The sequence below is a fragment of the Apodemus sylvaticus genome, chromosome 14, assembly GCF_947179515.1.
Source record: "Apodemus sylvaticus chromosome 14, mApoSyl1.1, whole genome shotgun sequence".
Lineage (NCBI taxonomy): Eukaryota > Metazoa > Chordata > Mammalia > Rodentia > Muridae > Apodemus > Apodemus sylvaticus.
Genome location: NC_067485.1, coordinates 60,912,958 through 60,926,541, shown reverse-complemented (window position 1 = coordinate 60,926,541; position 13,584 = coordinate 60,912,958). Strand labels below are relative to the sequence as shown.

At 46.0% G+C, this 13,584-nt stretch overlaps 1 protein-coding gene across 14 annotated transcripts in view; it reads left to right on the top strand.

Moving 5' to 3' along the window:
- Kiaa1217 (KIAA1217 ortholog) overlaps positions 1 to 13,584 on the top strand; it is a 295,062-nt gene that overhangs the window by 265,280 nt on the left and 16,198 nt on the right. For all 14 annotated transcript variants that reach the window (XM_052156787.1, XM_052156786.1, XM_052156785.1 and 11 more), the window contains 4 exons: positions 4,099 to 4,274; positions 6,985 to 7,115; positions 7,668 to 7,815; positions 10,631 to 11,087. In XM_052156787.1, the coding sequence (XP_052012747.1) occupies positions 4,099 to 4,274; positions 6,985 to 7,115; positions 7,668 to 7,815; positions 10,631 to 11,087 (912 nt within the window). The remainder of the gene's footprint in view (positions 1 to 4,098; positions 4,275 to 6,984; positions 7,116 to 7,667; positions 7,816 to 10,630; positions 11,088 to 13,584) is intronic.

Genomic DNA, 13,584 nt, shown 5'->3' with positions numbered 1-13,584 from the left:
TTCCTCAGGAAAATGTCCCACAGGAATGTCCAGGGCCTCAGTTCCTCTTCCCAGATGATTCCAGCTTGAACTAACCAGCACCTACCCTAAGGACAAAATCAAAGGACAGAAAGTCACCGACCAGTGCCTTTGTGAAAATAGATGTATCAAACCATTAACAAAATAATAGCAATCAAGTTCAGCAATGTATTAAAAGATAATTATCTTTTAAGTATAGGAGTATTTTAGTATAGAAATATAAGCTGTCGTGTTTGGTCTCATCAACAAAATCAAAAGGCAGATCTTCTCAGTAAATGCAAGAGACACGTGCTAGAACTCTACATTGGTGATGGAGACTCAGCCATCTCCAGGAAGGAAGAACCTTCTTTAGCCCAAAGGAATGGTATTGGTAGTAAAACCCCACACGTAATCCCAGTAGAAGCAAGAACACACTGCAAGGAAATCAACTTTCACTTCTATTTCACACTGTACTATCTTATCAAACACATCAAGGATCCACACTAGCAAAGGAAATGCATGCTTTCCTTGTAAACGATATGATTGCATGTGAAACCAAAAGGGATTTACAAAAGGAACTGTTAAAAGTAAGTGACTTGGGGCAGGAGAGATGGCTCAGTGGTTAAGAGCACTGACTGCTCTTCCTACGATCCTGAATTCAGTTCCCAGCAACCACAAAGCTAGCAAGAACACAGTGCTAGCAACCACAACCATCTGTAATGGGATCTGATATCCTCTTCTGGTATGTCTGAAGATAATGACAATGTAGTAATAAATCTTTAAAAAATAAATAAATAAATAAATCTTTAAAAAAATAAATCTTTAAAAAAAGAAATAAATCTTTAAAAAATCTTTAAAAATATAAATCTTTAAAAAAAAGTGACTTTAGCAAGATCACCAGATTATCAAGAAGAATGAACTGCTGAAATAACATGGCTGGAGTCTCAAGAGCTCTGTGCTGGGCTGGGGTGTGGCTCACGGGCAGAGCAGTTGCCCTGCAGGTGCAAGGCCCTGAGTGCCAAGTCCACACTAGGGTTGGGAGTATCGAATGAAAGAAGCCAGACATCACACATCACAGAGAATGACTGTGTCATTCCATTTGCATGACATCCTAGGACAGGAGGAACTATTCCGTGATGACATAAGTACAGGTGACTTTCTTGGGCTAACTTAAAGGATCATGAGGGAAATTTCTAGAGTAACAAGAAACTATCTCCTTAATTAATGGCAAGTACCGGAGGGCACATTTGTGGACTCATGGAACTGTGTCAAGATGTAAGGATGTCTATTTTACTGTTGGTGTACTCTCTTTCACAGAGTCAATGTTCTTTCAACAACTGAAACGTAGGCCTTACCAATCCTCTCAGATACTGACAGTGCCTTAGGACAGAGCTGTGGATCCATATCCTCTACTTTTCTAACTACTCTCTGCTGGGATGAACAGGGCGGTTTCTTGGCTAAGACATAATAACAGTAACAAGACCCGATAGATGGAGTAGGAGGGAAGTAGACTAAAAACCTTTTCGAGTCCCTCTTTATAGAGTCATGAGAGGTTCCCTCTCCTTCCCCTCAGCTGAAGCCCACAAAGCCTCCCATCTGCAAAGGAGACAAAGCCCTCAGGAACAGCTGCTCCTCGTCTGCTCTGCTAGCACAGTAACGCTAATATTGCATGCAATTGTCTTCTTCCAGGACAGCCATAGCTGCATCAGAAATGTTATATTAGATGTATCCGCTCTGTGCCAGAAAGTGTGCTCGTAGCCTAGAACAAGACCCTTGTCTAGGTAGAAGAACAACTTGATAAAATGACCTCTCTCTAATCTGGATTGAGCCTACCCTTGTCAAATGAGCCTGAACAAGTCACACAGCCTCTCAGGGGGATTTCTACTTCCTACCTCTCAAATTCCAAGGGCAATCCCTCCCAGCAGTACTTCGTATTTTGGATAGACATGTTAGTGTCTGCTGCTAATGCCACCAGATGATCTGAGCTTGTTCCATTGTGGGGTGTAAGAAGGATGCTTGTAGCAGAGGCTGTATCCTAGCTCATGGCACAGTGATACCAAACCTCCTTTCATGAACCTTTTAGACTATGACACTGTCCTTGGTGGTAAAACACAGTCACACAGGAAGTTAAAAAAAAAATCTTGATGCCCAGTTTGCATTCCAAAGCAGTTAAATCTCACAAGCACGGAGGCATCTGTAACCTTTACAACTATTCAGTCACGTGCTTCTCTCTGTGTCGTATGTGTCCGGTTCCAGTCACTGTGCCCTCCCGTCATGGCGGAGCTCTGTGGCACTTGCTCCATAGCCCTGAATTTGAGTTCAGCTTTTCACTGAGTTCCATATACAGTGTTGCCTGTAGACCTGCTACAGCCTCCGCAGCACAGCCAGGCTGAGCCCAAGGCTCACCCGAGCTGGTGGCTCACTCCCAGCAACTTAGAGAACAATTCTGGATTTTCCACTGCTCTCTGTTATCTGCATGGCTGTTTAAAGTTCATTTATTCCAAAGATGTTATCAGATCCTCTTTCTGGAGCAGAAATTAGCAAGGGGGAGGGAAGGCCATTTCAGGAGGTGGAACTAGCAGGTTCGAGGTCACGGTTGCAGAAAGGAGCTCAAAAAGACTGAAGGATACTGATGTGTCAGAAAGGTCGAAGGATGCTGGTTGTGGCCATTGGAAGTGTGGGAATCATACTTGAGAAGAGAGGAGACAGGGATAATAGACAGCAAAGGAGGTGTCTGCTGTCTGCTGTGTACTGACTGATCCTAGGAGGGACATTAGCAAAGCCATGTGAACATGACTCTGAGTCATAGAGGTCACCAAGAATGCTATGCCTCTGACTCTCACCCAGACACACACTTCTCTATCAACACTCATGGAAACCAATAGCATTCCAGACCCATAATCTCTTTGGCCTATAATCACCATGCAGAATCACGCACTGACACTGGAACCTCCTGGTGCCTTTGCATGTGACCCAGCTCCCTCTTTCCTCCAGTCATGAAGAGCACAGTGGGGCTTTGAAAGAGTGGTAACCACTGTCAAAGTGCTCCTCGTCTCAGTGTGAAGAGATAATGGGGCAGACAACGTCGTCCCCAGTCCTATGAGGCGATACCTTGTAGTGGAGAAGGGTCCAGAAACCAATGCAAACAACTGAATGTCACTCTGGTGCTGCAGGGGGACTTAGGGATCGTGGGATGAGCAAAATACAATTGCTGTCAAAGCTGATCAAGGGTGTTCCCTCCGTGGACATGGAAAGCCTAGCATTGTCCAGCCCCGAGGATGCAAGTGTCGGAAAGCATCTTCTGAAGAGTCCCTGCAAACGTGCGGGCTCTTTGTTCTATGTGATGAAAGCCCAGTGAATTCTGGGAACCGTATGTAAATTGTGGGCTGATACACATGCAGCCTTTGTCAGATCCAGTGAAATTAGTCAATCCCCAAGAGCCTTCATCTCATCTAGACTCATAATCATTGCTACCATCAATACCAACGCCACATGGTAAGGAGTTATGGTTCTGTGCTGTTGAAACATGGAGCCAAACGAACCAGAGAGCAAGGAATTCACTTTGAGACATTCTGAGAAATTCCTGTCAATCCAGTGGTTGTTGGGGATTCACAAGAACCCCAGAGTAGTCCTGCCGAGGGGAGCAGATTCCACATCAGGAGAGAAAAGAAAAGTGAAATGGAGAGCGAGAAAAGCTAACCAAGGGTCTGGTGGGTAAGGACTGAAGGGCTGGCTGATCACTTGCCTTCCAACTCTAGTGCTCTTGACTTCATGTTCGTGAGAGTTTGCAGTGTGTGTGTGTGTGTGTGTGTGTGTGTGTGTGTGTGTGTGTGTGTGTGTAACAGTAGCCAACATGTAGAAAAGACTCTACCTTTTTTATAGGCACAGAAACTGAAGTTCAGCTGTCAGTTGCCTGATAAAACTCAGCTGCTCTTTGAGGAAGCAATCCCGCATACAGGCCTTGCTCCCTTCTCTTTCTTACGGAAATAAAGATTCAGCTGTGGGTTTTCTCTGCGCCCACTTCAGAAGACTGCAGGGCATTCAGGCCTCCTGACGGCAGATAGCCGGAGCCAATGGAGGCTGATTTCTTTTGTTCAACAGCTGCAGAACCAGGAGATTCTGAGGGCGATGATGAAGAAGGCTGAGTTGGAAATCAGTAGCAAAGTGAAGGAGACTATGAAGAGACTGGAGGATCCGGTGCAACGCCAGCGCACCCTGGTGGAGCAAGAGAGACACAAGTACCTCCATGAAGAAGAGCGCATTGTCAAAAAGTTAAGGTGAGTCGCCCTTTGGAGAAAAACCATCTGTTCACAGGGCGTCCTTCTTAGCTGGTGTTTTCCTCCCTCTTTAATGAGCACCTACTGTGTACACCAGAGATCTGCTAAGCCTGGTATCTGTTATTCCAACTGTCCTTCCTTTAAGGCCTGGGAAACTCAACAGTCCCCATGGCAATATGTCTCTGGACCAGAAAAGTGTGGAACATCCTTAGAGAACTACAGGGCTAGGGATTGGCCAGAGAATTGGGTACGAACGTCATTAGGGTGACATCTCACGTTTGAGTGGTGTCATTGTCATTGGCATGGCGCCTTCTATAGACCATACTCCCGCTTTGGAGACCTGCTTGGTATCTGTCTGGGCTGTAAGATCTTGGGAGCCCTCAGTAGAACCTGAGAACCAACTCTAGAAAGTTGGTCTTCTGACCTCTGCATGAGTACCCCTGCATGCACAGTCACACACCATATACACACAACACTAATTTAAAAGATAAGGAATATATCCTTAATATTATCATAAGTGTTTCCTATACCTTAAGTAGATGTAGAATAGGGCAACTGGGCGGATCAGTACAGTAGGAGAGTGGGGTTAAGTAAGATGATCTGGAAACTGACTCGGGGCTACTGAGAAGCAATGCCTGCTCTTTCCTGGCCCCTTCCATCTCCCTTCCCCTTTCCTTCTAAGCTCCAGAAAAGAAATACTCTGGTAGAATTCTCTTAGGTCCACATGTCCAAACATAAGGACAGAGGAGTGAAAGTGGGGTTTAAAAGAACAGAGAAAAATTGAGTCACGATCTTTCATGGGTTTCTACATGGAAACAACGGGCTTCTAACAAGAGTCAGACTAAGTTCATTTTAGCAAACAACGTGCTTCTTTTTAACAACGGCAGAAAAAAAAGCCGCTCAAGGCCATGCTGAAATCTGGAGCCCCCATGAATGTCTGACGTCTTGTTGTGCAAAGCCTACATACTTCAAAAGCCCATTGATGACTTTCAGAAGACAGTCTGCATTCATTCATTTCAGCTGCGCTGTCTCTTTTTCAATGTTGAAGTTAATAAAAGTGGCCTTCAGGGCTTTAAATAGGAATCTCGAGCACGTGCATTGGCAGAATCATGGTGTCAGAGGTTCCCTACTGCCCAGAGTTTAGGGATCTCTAGGTTGCAGGGCTATGATGCACAGGAGGCAGACTGAGTAAGGGAAACTGAAATAGGACTTTATCTGGGTGGAGTGACTTTGGGTCATGTCACTCCATGGAGGAGTCTTGGCACATTGACGATTGTGTGGGTGGTTGAAGGAACTGGGATAGCTCTGGGGTCTTAGCTTGGAAGGGCTTCATCAAACCCTAAAGGTATGCAGGAGACTGCGTGGTCTACCAGGGCATCTCCCTCACCAACGGACCATATTTAGAGGTCTGACAAGAATTGGCCCAGTTCCACTTCAAGGAGCAGGGGCTGCATGTGGCCTGTGGATATGCTCACATAACGCCAGGTGTGTTCAACAAATGCAGCCACAGAGGAGCCACGGTGTTCCCTTCCAGCCCTAAAAGGTCGTCATCCTTTCATCTGAGATTTCTGTATCAGAATGGCTGGCATCACCAAATACTCCATCTCCCTGCTCAGAAGAGGTCAGATGTGTCACATGTGGCTTTGTCACGTGTGGCTTCGTCCTTATCGAGTGAATGCCCTGTCCTGCCGGACTCCCTCCTGTGAACGCCTTAGCCCCACTCACTCAACTCTCAACTCGAGGAAAGGGCCCAGGTCGCCTCTACTCCACTAGGGCGTCAGGAGGTACAGCCGCTGTTCACTTACTGCCACCTAGTGGTCTTTCATTTCTCAGCATCCTTGTCCTTTAAGAAAAGCTTTCTCTTGGATTTGAAGGCCACTTGAAAAGACACAAACAACATCTGGGCAGATTGTTTTTGTTGTTTCAAGTGGAAGAATATAACTTGGCTGTGTTTGAGTTAGTATCTGTTCTCGCTCTCTCTCCCTATCCCTCCATCCCTCCATCCCTCCCTCCAGAAACCAGATCTCTAATTGCTTAGTCATAAGAAGAAAGGCAGTCATTTTTGATGGGACAGTCAGATACTAAAGGTTATCCATTAGGGAATTTTGAGGGCAGTTTTGCTCTCTCTTTTGCAGCAACATTTGACAATGTCAAGGGATATTCACGTGTGTCACAGATTATTGGAATCTGGGATTGCTTGCTATTGGTATTCAACACGTAGAGGCCAGGGATGCAGCTAAACATCCTTCAGGGCACAGGCAGTCCTGCACTAAAAAAGAAGTTATTTGGTTCAAATTGTCAGATGCCAAAGTTGAAAACCTGGTTGTCTGAAGTGAGCTAGCACACTTCACTGTAATACTGGCTCTTGGCCCCTCCCATAGCTCTCCCTGCCCTGTCTCCTGCCTCCATCTCCAGTCTATCAGTACTTCTTCCCTCTGTCTTTCTTGGCCACAAGTCCCCCACCATCACCCCTGACCAACCTGAGCTTCAGATGACGGGCACTGGAGAGCTCTCCTGTTGCTACCTCACACATCCATGCCATGTTCCAAAGCAAACTGTCATTGGCCGTGTTCTTACCTCCTCCTTGGAAGCTTAAGATAGGGTTGGGACACAGCAGAAAATGGGGGAGCATCCTGCTTCTGTATCTGTCCTTTCTGAGACCCCCCACACTCACTCAGTTCCATCTGCTCTCTGCCTCCCCTCCCCACAGTGAGCTGGAGGACTTTGTTGAGGACTTGAAGAAGGACTCTTCCTCCGCTGGCCGCGTGGTGACCCTGAAAGATGTGGAGGATGGGGCTTTCCTCCTGCGACAAGTGGGAGAAGCCGTGGCCACTCTCAAAGGTGAGCCTTGCGCTGGAAGTGTGTTGCTTCGAATGTCTAAGAAGCTTTCGGATATGGACCTGCCGTCCCAGCCTACTTGGGAGGCTGAGGCAGGAGGCTCCCTTAAACTCAGTTAAGACCAGACTAGGGAAACAGTGAGATTTATTGTCTGTAGGATTGTTTATTTATTTACATGTCAAATAAACATATATGTATAAATAAATAAACAATCCTTCAGACAGTAAAAGATTCATTCAAGACTTCTTAGAGGACCTTTATAAAGGATGCTAAAGATGGAAACTAAACGATACAACTAAAACTTTCTATTCCCTTTACCGAGTTTACAGTTATACCAAACTCAATGAAAATATCATTATCCATAATACACAGGGAATGGAGAGAGCTGTGACCTCATCTGAGATCACTCGGTTTGACGATAAAGTTTCACCCCATTGCCTCCTGACACAGCACTTCTGTGTGCTACTCCTCACCCCGCCCCCAGGTCACAGGAGTCGGGTGGGCATGGTCACTCTACCTTCCTGTTATATAAATCACCGCTGGTTTGGCCTGTAGGAGAATTTCCAACCTTGCAAAATAAGATGCGTGCCGTGCTGCGCATCGAAGTTGAGGCGGTGAGGTTCCTGAAGGAAGAACCGCACAAGCTGGACAGCCTCCTGAAGCGTGTGAGGAGCATGACAGATGTCCTGACGATGTTGCGGAGGTGATGTCACCGTTATGGTCTTGATGGGGTGGCTTGGGGGTAGGAGCTCAAAGGCTGGCGTGCAGGTCATGGGCTCTTAGGTCCTACCCTTAGTATCCTCATAATTTATCACTCCTAATTTACGGCATCCTGAGTAGTACCCTCAACTGCTTCAGCCCCCAAATCTTCGTTGCACTATAGCATGAGGGTCTAATTCCTCAGCCTAGACGTTTGCATTGGCTCCGTCCTAGGCTTTCAAATTCCCAGTCGTGTGTTGGGCTGTAATGAAAGTGTATGCACCTAGCTTTGATCCCCAACACTATGAAGACTTAACAATAAATTTGAAAATAAAATGAAACAAGTAAATCAGGGTTTTTTTTAACCAATAGATGGTTTGTTTTGTAATATTTTGTAGATGAAGAACAAAATAAAACGCTTTAGTTTCCTTCACCTTGGGGACATAGGAGAGTTCAAATAGAGAAACTGAGTCAAGTGTTTATCTACTGAAAGAGTATCTGAGAGCATGCTGGTCCCACCCAGGAAAGACGCTGAGCACCCCTAGGTGGACCTGCTCACCAAAGATCCTTCCTGTGAAGAAAGAGCTGGAGAAACCACTGTCTGATCTGTAGCTTTCAGTGAATAATGAATCTCATACTCAGCGTACACATGCTTACAAAGGATGTGGTGTAGCTCAGTGGTAGAACACTTGCCTAAAATGTGCCCAGCCATGAACACCAACACACATACACACACACACACACACACACACACACACATACACACACACACACACATTACAGAGAGAGAAGGGGGGAAGAGAAAGAGAGGGAGGGAGAGAGAGAGAAAAACTTTTGTAAAGAATTTTGGTTTTGGCCCTAACTACTCTGGCACAGTGGTTCTCAGCCTCTGGGAGTCAAACAACCCTTTCGCAGGAGTCGAATTATCAGATATCCTGCATATGAGTTATTTACATAACAATTCATTATAGTAGCAAAACAGTTTTATGTTTGGAGAGTCACCATAGCATGAGGAACTGTATTAAAGGGTCACAATGTTAGGAAGGTTGAGAACACTGCTCTCTCAGATTTAGAAGAGAATTATTTTGGCATGCAGTGAACTTTAAGATAGATAAGATGGATTACTAGTCATAGGAAGTGTATTTGACTTTTCAAGAAATAACCAACCTGAACAAATAACTCTCTGAAGCAGGTGTATAGTCTACTGCAGAAAACTCAGATGCCAAAGGAATTCTAAGTCCTCAAAGATTATCCAAGAAGGATAGAGTATCTGCAATGTGATACTCTTTCCCAAACGGTCATTCATTTTCATGTATCAAGTGACCTTTTTCCTCCAGGACAGTAAGATGGGTTACAGTACTTCATTGTTAAGCTCTTGCCCGTATGTAATAGTCCTGGAAGTCTCAAATAAGCCAGCCTCATTAAAGGAAAACCGTGGGCTGCAGGGAGAAGAGAACATCTTTCCTCTCTGGAAAACAGTTACAGGATGTTCTTATACCCAACTCTGCAATTGTCAGACTCTGCCTTAGAACCAGTGAATACCAGAGCTTGAAGAAGATGGGATCACATGATTAAGCTCATCAAAGACTCAGAGATTGAAGTGCCCAAGAGGCACTATCTTGCTTGTTTGTTTTTCCAGGAAATGTTTCTCTGTGCAGCCATGGCTGTCCTAGAACCCACTCTATAGACCAGGCCAGCCTTGAACTCATAGATTGGCCTGCTTCTTCCTTCTAGTGCTGGGATTAAAGGTGTCCACCACCAAGGCCCAGCTATAAGAAGGTACCATCTTTATTGCCACCAGTACATTATATCTGAGACTCAAAAATGGCAATGTCTCTCAAATTCCAGAACATGTTACAACTGATAGAAACACAGGGGTGTCTACTTCCAAAGAGCTACTGTATTTCTACTGCAGCCTGTGTGGGAATGGACACATTGCTTTGAATGTCTCCCAAAGAATCAGGCAAGGCAGTACATACTTATAATCCCAGCCCTCACGAGTGATCTCAAGTTCAAGGTCAGCATGATCTAGCTACACAAAATTCAAGCACATGGATATAAGTCAGTTGTAGAACACTTACACAGCATGTTCGGGGTCCTGGGTACCACTCCAAGCACTGCAAAAAAAGAAAAATGAGACCACAGAAGCAAAGGAGGAGGGGGTCTAAACACACCTCACAACTGTGACTTTGGAGTCACAGTTGGCCTTGAATTTGAAAGACTCGGCTGAGTCCACTTAAAGGGAAAGATAGCAACAAGGTGATATACAGACTGACAAGTCTCACAGTCCAAGAAAAGTTTGGATGCTTCTAGAAGCTTCTGAGTGAGAATTGAGTTTGTTTGGAGGCATCACAGACCAAGATCAGGCAGAGTAGTAATTATTGCTAGACAAGTGTTTGCTTCTAGTAATCACCACCAGTGAGGGGTAGTCTCAATCTGGACACAATAACATTCCCATAAAAGAGACTATTGGGGCTGATAGCACCTGCCACAAAGCACGAGGACCTGAGTTCAGATCCCTAGAACCCGTGTAGTACCATGAGTATATCCATGCCAAGATGGGAGGTAGTGTCTGGCTACACACACACACACACACACACACACACACACACAAACATCTTTTGAAGAAAGAACTGCATGGCTTTGGAAGGTTGTCAGGGTAACCCTCGCCCCCGAACTGAACTGCTCCTGGGTTTTTTGTTGTTGTTGTTGTTTTGTTTTTTTAATGTTTTCATCTGAACTGATACTGAAGCATGGAACTCGAGAACACAAAGGGAGATTCGCCACTGTCTAACACGGCTGTGCATGGTTTCCCCTAGGCACGTCACTGATGGGCTCCTGAGAGGCACAGATGCAGCCCAGGCCGCACAGTATGTCGCCATGGAGAAGGCCACGGCCGCCGAAGTCCTGAAGCATCAGGAAGAGACAGCCCACGCTCCTGGGCAGCCCCTGCACTGTAGCACTGGAAGCCCTGGCGATGTGAAGTCCGAAGTCGTGCCCCTATCCGCCATGACAGTTCACCACGTCCAGAGCTCGCCTGTGGCCATGCATCCCTCCCAACACTCCTCAGCTTTGATGAATCCAGTGCAAAACTTGCCCGGAGGAACCGGACCCCACACAGCCAGCCCCACAGCAGTCACACAGGAAGTAACTTCTGCACAGTCGACTCCAGCCCCGCAGTCCCCTCAGACCCCAATGAATGGTTCGTCCATGCAGAGCTTGTTCATTGAGGAAATCCACAGTGTGAGTGCCAAGAACAGGGCAGTGTCCATTGAGGTAAAGTCCTATTTCCCTCTCTCATAATCCTATACGCATGGCCCTTTCCTGAAAGAAATTTATATTCTGATGTTGTACATTTAAATACCAATGTATATATATGGAGAGACAGACAGACAGACAGACAGACACAGAGAGAGAGTAAATAGTTTAACTAAAGATAGCTTTTTATCAATATTTAGGGTTCTGTTGTTGTTTGTTTTTAGATTTTTTTTGTAGAAACAGAATACAGTTTAGGGTTGAGGGAGAGGTCATCGGGTATGAGAAGATGACCTCTACTCTGGAGGAAGCTGGGTCAGTGATGTGCTGGTGAATGCTGAACAGCCAGCTCTCACAGAGAAAGACCCAACAGGAAGAATCTGCCAGCACCCATGGGTGCAGATCTGGGATCTGGTGTGCTCATCTGAGGTGGCTGAGTATGGGCAGACAGAGAAATGGAGCTGGGAGTTTTCTGAGCCAGTGCACCCTGAGCCACCAGGCTAGAGGCGAGCGCGGAGAGGCTTTGCCTCTGTCCTGAAAGTCACTAGAATCTGAGTAAGCAAGGAAGGTGCTGTCTTAGTGTGCTTTCTGCTGCAGTGATGACCAAGAGCAATGTAGGGAAGGGGAGGGCTTATTTGGCTTCCAGGTTCTGGGTCACGGTCTACTGAGGGAACCCAAGGAAAGAGCTCAAAGCAAAATCCTGGAGGCAGGAGCTGATGCAGAGAGCATGGAGGAGCACTGCTTCCTGGCTTGGAGGAGCACTGTTTCCTGGCTTGGAGGAGCACTGCTTCCTGGCTTGCTCTGCCTACTTTCTTATACACCCCAGAACCACCTTCCCAGGGATGGCACAGCCCCCAGTGGTCTGAGCCTTCCCGCATCAATGATTAATTAAGAAAATGTCCTACAGATATGCCTACAGGCAATCTTACGGAGAAATTTTCTCAACTGAGGGTGCTCTTCCTAGAGAACTCTAGTTTGTGTCAAGTTGACCAACTAACCAGGACAGGCGTTGAGGAGGGTGTCCCAGAGAACAATGCAGGGGAGGCGGAGGGCTGAAGACAAATAACAATGACTAAGGAAACAGGCTGATGCCACTCCGAGGGCATCTGAGAACTAGTGTTCCCTGGGGAATGTTTTAGAGACTCACGGAAGATCTGGCCATTGAGCTTTCCAAAACGCTATCTTCAGGGAATAATCCAGAGGCGGTACACAGAGTCAGTTGGGATAGTGTGTCTGGAATGGAGGGAGCTGACTGGGAAGTTAAAGTAACAGTCTAGGAATGAAAATGGAACAGTGGCCATCGAAGGGAGCACCTGGAATCGCAGCAGTTGGGAGGCTAAAGCAGGAGCGTTGGCAGCTGGAGGGCAGCCTGGGCTACACGCTAAGATGCTGAGGTGGGAACCGGACAACAAAGCCTTTGCCAAGCATATGCTGCTTTCTGGGTTCCCCGTCACTGGAAAAACAAATCACATGACATTTTTTTAAAAAAGCATACTCTTTTAAATATATTTTGTTTCCCTCCCTAGCTCTCTCTTTCCCCTAATTTCAGAGCCTTTCCTCCACTCTGTCCCCAACAACATGGTCATATCCCACTTTCACCTTTTTTTTATTTATTTATTTATTTATTTATTTATTTATTTATTTATTTATTTATTATATCTAAGTACACTGTAGCTGTCTTCAGATGCACCAGAAGAGGGCGTCAGATCTCTTTACGGATGGTTGTGAGCCACCATGTTGTTGCTGGGATTTGAACTCAGGATCTTCGGAAGAGCAGACAGTGCTCTTAACCACTGAGCCGTCACTCCAGCCCCCCCTACTTTCTCTGTCTTAAACATGCTTCTCCTATCTTACGGATCACCGGGATAACTCTGCGTGTGTTTGGATATCAAAACTGCCATGGCCACACTCACACAGGTCTAGATGTGGAGTAGTTTCCAATCCACATGCAGTACTGCATCCTAACAGATGTCACCTGTTTCAACATTGCTTATTGAGGAAGGGATGGAAGGCAATTGGTGAAGCATGACTCTGTCCCCAGCACTGGACAGGGGTGAGGGGTGGGAGGATTGCATTCTCTTACTTAAAGAATGTCAGTGTGACAAGATTTTTATTTTATAAACATCTAATGAACCTGATGAGCATAATTATCAATAAGATGTGTATATTCCAAGTTGTAAAAGGACACTTAGGAATTCTCTCTGAAGATGCCTAGGTCTCTCCTTATCCCTGAGCCATTGACAAATCGAGTATGTTTTATTCATTCACTGATCCCTACTATCCCTCATAGGTTCTGGGTCGTCAGTGAGCCAGGTTCGCCTGTTTGTGGCTCACCAAGTACATGCCAGGTGGACAGTGCTAGAGAGGAAAACACAGGAGACTCACGGTGGTGGACGGGGGCTTCTGTCTGTGTGATGTAAACCCTGAGCAAATACCCTGTCTCACTGGCCCACAAGAGCTACTAGAACACAGTGTTTCCAATAGTCTTACTTAGTAATCTTACATCATGGGTAAACAC